General features: G+C 44.3%; 1 protein-coding gene across 2 annotated transcripts; it reads left to right on the top strand.

Annotated features, from left to right (window-relative positions):
* Positions 1–1,437: 1,437 nt before the first annotated feature.
* Positions 1,438–7,056, top strand: NEFL (neurofilament light chain). 2 transcript variants are annotated; one of them, XM_066267257.1, is made up of 4 exons: positions 1,438–2,609; positions 3,702–3,826; positions 4,233–4,546; positions 5,128–7,056. In XM_066267257.1, the coding sequence occupies exons 1-4, from the start codon at positions 1,563–1,565 to the stop codon at positions 5,265–5,267; spliced, it is 1,626 nt and encodes a 541-aa protein (XP_066123354.1). In that variant the 5' UTR covers positions 1,438–1,562; the 3' UTR covers positions 5,268–7,056. The 2 variants fall into 2 exon arrangements, with proteins under 2 accessions (XP_066123354.1, XP_066123363.1); XM_066267266.1 differs by having other exon boundaries at positions 4,233–4,513.
* The last annotated feature ends 2,320 nt before the right edge of the window (positions 7,057–9,376 follow it).

Consider the following 9,376-nt stretch of genomic DNA (forward strand, 5'->3'; position numbering starts at 1 on the left):
TGCTGGCTTCAAGCACTCCACTCGTCCAGTGTCACCCAGAAAGCGATTCCGCTTTTTCTATTTGGAAAGTTATCATGTTTCCCTTTGGTTTGCCGCTTGAACAAACAAGACAGTAAATTTCACGTCAAGTGCCACTGTTACACAAATAAAGGAAATTAAACTCTTGCTTAGAAAAATGTTAGGTGCCCTATGCAAATATCTGCGATCTGCCCCTGAAAGCGGAGGGGTTCCCCAACAAAACGGATAATATGCTGTACAAACCGCGGGGCCGCATCACGGTGAGGGACGCCGCGCACACTGTTCCCGGTATCTGGGTGTTTCTTAAAGGAAGTGCAGGGATTCCTAATTGTATCTGTTCTCTAATGAGTGGATTGAGGGAAAGAATCACGCGACTATTTTGTCTGCCCCAAAACGGGGCGTCTCGGACCTGAGTTCCGCTTCCTCGGGCTCGGGGCTCCGGCAACCGTGTCCCTCTCGGCCAGCCACCTGCACGACTGGTTGAAATCATCAGGTTGGGTGCTGCACAGGTGTAAAAGGACGGAAAGGGGCCTCTAACGTTTTCCGGTCGGAGATGTCAAGCAGGAATTTAGCTCGATAAAGACGCGGGATGCAGTGACAGTCTGAGGTCCCCGTCGCGGAGCTCTTCGCTGTCTTTGCAGTCAGTCGGTTTTCACCCCGGTTAGTTTCAAACTCATTCTCGGCTGGCTCTCCTCCTCCAAGACGCTTCTTCACCTCGTTACACCCATTGGAAGCTTCATTCCCCAGGAAGAAATGAGAAAATCTAGGAACACTAAAAGGCTGATATGAACTATTCTAAAGGTTTAGAAATGTTCAAATCAATGCCTGCAGTGCCGCAGTTTCTTGTGTGTATAAGAAGCGCTTTAGAGAGGGGGAAAAACCGGAGAAAGGGAGACGTATTAAAGTGCCAGAAACAGCTATAAGGAAACAGAAAACTTGCCTCCACACTTGCCGCAGACCTGCGGCCTTAGACCGTCACTTGCATATCTGCAGGACCCTTCCTTGCAGCCATAAACACCAAGGGGTGTGATGACGGAGGCCCCGAGCAAGGAAGGGGCGAGTTCGAGGGAGAGGAGGCCTCCGTGGTACCGAGAACTGTGAAACGAAGGTGTCAGTAGGAAGTGAGAGCTTGTTATTGGGGACACATTAGAAACCAGGGGATACGAGGTCAAAGGATTAAGTAGGAGGGGGTAGGGGAAGGGGAAAGAAATGAATTAGGAAGTATGGAATCTCAGAGAAAACAGGGGGCTCAGAGGAGAGTGGAAGGGACCAGAGCCGCCGCGCCCTGAAGGCCCGCGGCTCGCCCCCACCTTCCCTTTGCGCAGAATCCGCCGCGGCTGCAGCAGCGCTGCCCCCACCGGCGCGCGCGCGCGCGGCGCTGGATTGCAGGCTGCGTCAGAATCCTCCCTGAGTATAAATAAGGGTGACAGGACTGCGCCGAGCCGCACACAGCCATCCATCCTTCCCTCTCCCTCTCTCCCCCATTCTTCTTTCTCCGTAGGCCCCCTGCTCCGCCGCCAGCCAGAGGGGCACCGACCGCCACCATGAGTTCCTTCAGTTACGAGCCGTACTACTCGACCTCCTACAAGCGGCGCTACGTGGAGACGCCCCGGGTGCACATCTCCAGCGTGCGCAGCGGCTACGGCTCCGCGCGCTCCGCTTACTCCAGCTACTCGGCGCCCGTCTCCTCCTCGCTGTCGGTGCGCCGCAGCTACTCGTCCAGCTCCGGCTCCTTGATGCCCAGTCTCGAGAACCTCGACCTGAGCCAGGTAGCCGCTATCAGCAACGACCTCAAGTCGATCCGCACCCAGGAGAAGGCTCAGCTGCAGGACCTCAACGACCGCTTCGCTAGCTTTATCGAGCGCGTGCACGACCTGGAGCAGCAGAACAAGGTCCTAGAAGCCGAGCTGCTGGTGCTGCGTCAGAAGCACTCGGAGCCGTCGCGCTTCCGGGCGCTGTACGAGCAGGAGATCCGCGACCTGCGTCTGGCGGCGGAAGACGCCACCAACGAGAAACAGGCTCTGCAGGGCGAGCGAGAGGGGCTGGAGGAGACCCTGCGCAACTTACAGGCGCGCTACGAGGAAGAGGTGCTGAGCCGCGAGGACGCCGAGGGCCGGCTGATGGAGTCGCGCAAAGGTGCGGACGAGGCGGCTCTCGCCCGCGCTGAGCTGGAGAAGCGCATCGACAGCCTGATGGACGAGATCGCCTTTCTGAAGAAGGTGCACGAAGAGGAGATCGCCGAGCTGCAGGCGCAGATCCAGTACGCGCAGATCTCCGTGGAGATGGACGTGTCCTCCAAGCCCGACCTCTCCGCCGCGCTCAAGGACATCCGCGCCCAGTACGAGAAGCTGGCGGCCAAGAACATGCAGAACGCCGAGGAATGGTTCAAGAGTCGCTTCACCGTGCTGACCGAGAGCGCGGCCAAGAACACCGACGCGGTGCGCGCCGCCAAGGACGAGGTGTCCGAGAGCCGCCGCCTGCTCAAGGCCAAGACCCTGGAGATCGAAGCGTGCCGGGGCATGAACGAAGCGCTGGAGAAGCAGCTGCAGGAGCTGGAGGATAAGCAGAACGCCGACATTAGTGCTATGCAGGTATGACCACCAGCAGAACACGGGGAGAGGAGGAGGGGTGAGGGGCGGAGGGGCAGTAGAATCGAGGAAAGGAGGGGGTTTGAAGGCACGCCCAGAAAATGGAGACTGAAGATGGGGCCTCTGCATGCAGCTATTACAGGGTAAGATTTGGTTCTATGGACTGTTGGGAGGGGTGGGACACTTGAGGACCGGAGTGGGGTCGCGACTTTAGTCTGGGAGCTTGTGCTTGGTGTAGTGGCATCTATGTTCTACAGTAAAGCTGCCCAGCCCTGCAGAATGTTTGATGGGGCGGGAGAGGGGGTGGGGGTGGCATCTGGGCGTTGTCTCCTGCCTCTCTGTTATCCTGCATTAACCACGAGTTTCTCTGCAGCGTGGGTTGAACCATCTGATTAATGAAGACAGCGAAGAGCTCTCCTTAGTTCTGAAGGATACCTGTGACCAGCATACTTTCTGATTAGTTTTACCAACCACTCCTTTTCCCTTAGCAGGTAGACAGGAATACTCAAAATTGTAGGCGGTAATATTCACAGTAAGGTATTTCTTTTATAAGGATCTCCATCTTCTGGGGAGGAGAAAAATGATCATGTAGCTACATAGAAAGTATTTTAAATAAAAAAAAATTTTTATCAACCTTTTTTCTATAAAGAAATTTATTTCTTACCCCGTGACTTGGATAAAAATTAACCTATCAATGAGAAACAAAGTTAAACAAAAATCAGCTCAGTTCCTTGCAGGCATTTTATGACTAACTTCAGACTTAAAGGAAACAAAAAAGATTTTTTTTTCACCAAATAATAATATTTTTTCCCATCATTAAAAAAATCGTTTTTTGTCTTCATCTCATGACTTATGAAACTGCATTATTATTATTATTATTATTATTATTATTATTATTATTACTACTACTACTACTACTACTTTTAGGCAGGAAGGAAAGATTAAAGAAAAAAGGCAGTTGACTTAGGGGGGGGATTTTTTCCTAAGATGTGCACTTGAATTTAATTAAACTCGGGCCTTTGTAGCTATACTACAGTAAAATGATAGCAGTGGGGAGATATGCTTGGGTTTCTTTACCTGTCTGTCTTCCAACAGGACACGATCAACAAATTAGAAAATGAATTGAGAACTACAAAGAACGAAATGGCGAGGTATCTAAAAGAATACCAAGACCTCCTGAATGTGAAGATGGCTTTGGACATTGAGATTGCAGCTTACAGGTGAACACTCATGCAGCCTCAGGAAGGAAATCACATTTCATTGATGATGAATCAGAAACTTTCCAGAATAGTCCTTTGAAATAATTGTTTGCTTTTTGGCTTTTTTTTTTCAAGAAGGTATTTTGACAAGCATGAAAGAATGAGCCCTATTCTTAGCTTCCCATTACATTTTAAACCTAATTAGGTCTATTTTGAAAGTTCTTGAAAATTTGTGGTGGTGTTTTTGTTCTAGTCTCTGTCAGAACATCTCTAGTCATTAGGTTTAGATAATACCCATGCCTTCTTGCTTCCATGTATCTTTAAGGGTGGCCGTAGGGGAGGGTGATGAGTGGTGGGCTCAGAGCAAGTCATTTAGCACACTTCTTGTGTTCAGGTTTGTTAAACTACTCTGCCCCTGCCTCCCTAGGAAACTGTTGGAAGGTGAGGAGACCCGGCTCAGTTTCACCAGCGTGGGAAGCATAGCCAGTGGCTACTCCCAAAGCTCCCAGGTCTTCGGCCGATCTGCCTATGGTGGTTTACAGAGCAGCTCCTACTTGATGTCAGCACGCTCCTTCCCTTCATACTACACCAGCCATGTCCAGGAGGAGCAGATCGAGGTGGAGGAGACCATCGAGGCTGTGAAAGCCGAGGAAGCAAAGGATGAACCCGCTTCTGAAGGAGAAGCTGAAGAGGAGGAGAAGGAAGAAGGTGAGGAAGAGGAGGGAGCAGAAGAGGAAGAAGGTATGACAAAAACCCAAGCCCCTACAATTTCAAGTGCAGACTGAGCATGGGTATTTGTTAGGAGCTGGATTAGGTAATGAGGCCTTGCTTATCCATTCATATTTGAGTTTAGAATGTTAAATTATACATTTATCCTGATGAGCCCCTGATTTCCAAAATTGGCTGTCCTCCTAGAGATATGCATCTCTGCTTAGCTTGGTGATTTTGGAAAATAACATTTAAAAATCTCCTCCTCCAGTTCTCTTCATTCTTACTAAACATTTCAAAATATATTCAGTGACCACAGCAGTTTGGAATCCTAAAGAAAATAAATAAATACCAAGGATATAATAAAATAAACCAAGGTCCTGGACAGGAGTAGAGCCTCCAGTACCTGGAAGTAATCTCATTCTATTTAACTACATGCTCAGGGGCAAAGTATTCCTGGCCCATGTTGTCAGCTGCATGTATCTTGGGAAGTAGAGCCAAGAGGTGTTTGGGAAGCATTCTGACATTTGTAATTTCCCCCAAAACCTAAGCAGAAATATTTGATTAGACTTACCCTGGATTTGGAGTTTTGTACATTTTTTTTTATGTTAAAGCTGCCAAGGAAGAATCTGAGGATGCAAAGGAGGAAGAGGGAGGTGATGGTGAAGAAGAAGAAGACACCAAAGAAGCTGAGGATGATGAGAAAAAAGACAAAGGTGCTGGGGAGGAACAAGCAACCAAGAAGAAAGATTGAGCCCCCCTTCCCTTAATTATTTCAGGAATAACCCTCCCAAACCAGGTCACCCCCATCACCAACCAAGCAGTTGAGTTCAAGATACTATAGAAATTAAGAAGTCAATATATGTAAAATTCTGAGATGACTCAGGTTGGACATTAAATGTTGTGCTATGACTTTTCTCCTATGCAGAGTACCCGTTTGCTTGCAGAGTGGCTTCCTGGCTTGCTGCCAGCCTGTGCATGGTCCACGCTTATGAGTTCAGGATCTATGGCAATGTGAACAATTTAGATGTTTACAATAAAAAACACACGAATACATGAATTCACTAATGTTAATGTTAAGCTTCATGGGAAAAGTAGTCTTTTGAACCCTTGGTGGTTAGAAATTAAAGATCTTGAAGTATGTCAATAAATAGTAAATAAAGTTACACTGAATGACATTTTTTGCTCTGGTTTTTGACTTAATTATACTATCTTCAAGAAGGCATTAATATAAGTCATATACAAGTGGACAATTGATCTCCAATTTTCAAGTCACAATTTTAATAATTACAATGTGTTATTTTGTCCTTTAATTGGTAATTCTGAGGAATATAGTTAGGTTATTACCATTCATGAAATTGGAGTCTCCCTTCAAAAATTTTACTGGTAAAACTTGCATAAATAGGAGTCTTTGGGGGTTCTTTTTTTTAAAAAGAATAACAAACTATTTTGCACCCATAAACTGTGCTACATAAGGTAGGGAATGATATTCTTGGAGGCTTTTTTGAAATTATGTGATCAATATACTCTTTATGGTAAACAAGTAACTTAAACATTACTACATAGTGAAAAATGCAATTCGAATAGAACATTAGTTCTGCCCATCCATCACTATAACCACATTAAAATATATAGTCTAGATATCATGGGCAGAAATTGAAACCCAAGCAAATGATATAATCAAAAGGAATAAATTTTTTATCAATGTATAATTTTGGATGGAGAGAAACAAGTTATTTGTCATTGCAAACATGTTGCCTGCAATCCTGAACTTATAACTCGGTGTGTTATTAGCTTAATTCTGTTGCCTCAAGTAAAACACATTTAATGCCACCTATTTTAAACCTTTTAAAAACTATGAATACAGATAATGAAATTGTTATGAGTCACTAAGGGGGAGGAGATTCTGTACGTTATTGCTCTGCATGCCTATTGGGAAATACTTGGATTTCATTGATAGTTCTAACTGTTGGACATCGCATCAAATGCACACATTTGTTCTCTCTGTCCACTATAAAGTTATGAAAGCTTCTGCACTTGCACTTGATGTGGAAAGCCAATGAAATTATTATCTGCTGTTCTGCTTCTGTTCTTACATAATTGCTTTGTGAGATAATTTTGTTTAATATTTGTTCTTTAGACAACTTTTAAAAGTCACAAATTTAAGATGAAAGTAATGTGGTCTCCATTTAAAGTTATCTGATACTTTCCCAATGATCTATTTCTAGTTAAATGTGTGTCACCACATAAATAGGTAAAATACTGCTTTATCTGTGTGATGCTATGGATTTGAACCTCTGAAGAGTCTCAGTACATCGGCTTCTGTAAAGACTAGAAGTCACCTCAGAAACCATGCTTTTCACACTTATGTTCATTAAACATGGGATGCTGCACATGGTAGATCTCAGAGAGATGCAAATTACATGTAAAGAAGTGACTTTAACCAGAAACAGCTGATGGGCTTGAGAACTATTTGAAGTAAGAACACTGTACCATACTCTATCCTGTGTGCCATAATAAAATCCTGAAAAACTTAAACTAAATGCATTTGCAGTCTTTAAATAACTTTTCTCAGACTTGGTACCTTGGCCAGTACTGCCGTCCCTTCTGCTCCCTCCTGAACTCTAGTTCTCTTTCAATATCCCAGTTAATGACACCTGTCCCCAGTCATCTGATTCTTCATACCAGAACCTGGGCATGACATCATACCCTCCATTTTCTCTCCTCCAGTTCTTCTAGTCTAATTTATCAGAGTCCTATTGGTTTCACTGTCTGCATGTCCCGAATCTGTTTGTTGCCCCATTTACACAGCGCCACCCTAAGGATCCTCCCAGTGTCTGAGCCTGGCCTCCGTCACTCAGCACAGAGCAGTCGGATCTTTTGAAAAGAAAAATTTGATCATTATGCCTTACAATAGTTTCCTATTTATTATTATATAAAAACCATATTCTTTAAGGTGATTTTCAAGGCCTGTATAACCTTGACCCTGAACTAATTCTCTGACCTCCTCCTTTGTGTATCTGTTTCCTTCACTTTCAGAGCTCCTGAACTCAGGCTCTCTGCTCTCCCACCTGCCACAAGGTTTTGCTAATTCATCTGTCTGGAGCATCGGCCTTCCTTTCCTTCCCTCAACCTTGCCAATGTTTAGGCTTAGTTGTCGTTCCCTTGGGGAAGCCTTCCCTGACTGGGCCAAATGCCTCTATTACATATGTCCTTAAGATCATATAGACTTTGTAAACTTTCACACAACTGCAATCAGCATCTCTCGTAATGATCATCTGATAGATGTCAACACCCCCTGCTTTGTGTTATCTTCCTCTTGCTCACCATTCGACCTCTAGCATCTAAACCAGCTCCTACCATAGGAGAGCACATTAAATATTGATTGAATTAAAAATTGTTGATAGATTAAAATGCCTTTGAGATGACAAGAAAACCAAGAGTAGTCTATAATCAGTCTCAGTCTAGTCAACACCTTGTGGAAAGAGCAGAGAACAAAGAATTGAGAGTCTATGCTGGATTCTAGCATTGTTTGTTATGGACTGCTGGCCATCCCCACCCCCACCACACTGGCCTTGACCCCCCCACTCTGGCCTCAACCTCCAGTTAGCTACATAAAGTGTTCAGCACTTGATGTCTCAGATACTTTCTAGACTCATAATTCAAAATTTCTAGAAAATCTTTTTTGTTTGTTTTTATTTGGAATTTATTGTGGTGACATGGTTTACTAAAGCATATATAGGTTTCAAGTATACAGTTCAATATAACATCATCTACATGCCACATTCTTCACCTTCTACCCCAAGCAACCTTCTGTCCCCATTTTTCCCCTCATTGCTTTCCACCGCCTGATTCCAAACCCCCTTTCCTTCTGGCTATTGCTACCCTGTTGTCTGTACCTGTGTCATGTATATATGCTTTTTGGCTAATCATTTAAGCTTTTTCATCTAGTCCTCTTGTCCCCTTCCCCTCTAAGAGCTGTCTATCTGTTCCATGTGTCCATGTTCTTTTTCTATTTTGTTCATCAGTTTATTGTGTTCATTAGATTACACATATAAGTGAGATCATATGGTATTTGTTTTATTCTGACTACCTTATTTCACTTAGCATAATAATCCCCAGGTCCATCAATGCCAATGCAAAAGGTAAGATTTCCTTCATTTTTTAAGGCTGAGTAGTATTCCACTGTGTACCACAGCTTTTTTATCCACTCATCTACTGATGAACACTTGGGCTGTTTTCAAATCTTGGATATTGTAAATAACACTTCGATGAACATAGAGATGCATATATTCTTTCAAAAGAGTGTTTTAAAATTCTTAGGATGTAGTCTCAGAAGTGGGATAGCTCAGTCAAAAGGCAGATCCATTTTTAACTTTTTAAAAAAATTTATTCATTTTAGAGAGGAGAGAGAGAGAGAGAGAGAGAGAGAGAAGCAGGAAGCATCAACTCCCATATGTGCCTTGACCAGGCAAGCCTAGGGTTTTGAACCAGTGACCTCAGCGTTTCAGGTCAATGCTTTATCCACTGTGCCACCACAGGTCAGGCCCATTTTTAACGTTTTGAAGAAATGCCATAATGTTTTCCACAGTGGCTGTAATGATCCTGTATTCCCACCAGCAGTGCACAAGGGTTCTCTTTTCTCCACATCCTCGCCAATAAATTGTTGATTTATTGATGATAGCCATTCTGATAGGTGTGAGGTGATACCTCACTGTGGGTTTTATTTGTGTCTCTCTAATGATTAATGATGTTTAGCATTTTTCATATGTTATTGGCCATCTGTATGTCTTTTCTGGAAAAGTTCTATTCAGGTCCTTTGTTCATTTCTTTTTTGGATTGTTTGTCTTCCTGGTGTTGAGT

This window comes from Saccopteryx bilineata, chromosome 1 (genome assembly GCF_036850765.1).
Source record: "Saccopteryx bilineata isolate mSacBil1 chromosome 1, mSacBil1_pri_phased_curated, whole genome shotgun sequence".
Lineage (NCBI taxonomy): Eukaryota > Metazoa > Chordata > Mammalia > Chiroptera > Emballonuridae > Saccopteryx > Saccopteryx bilineata.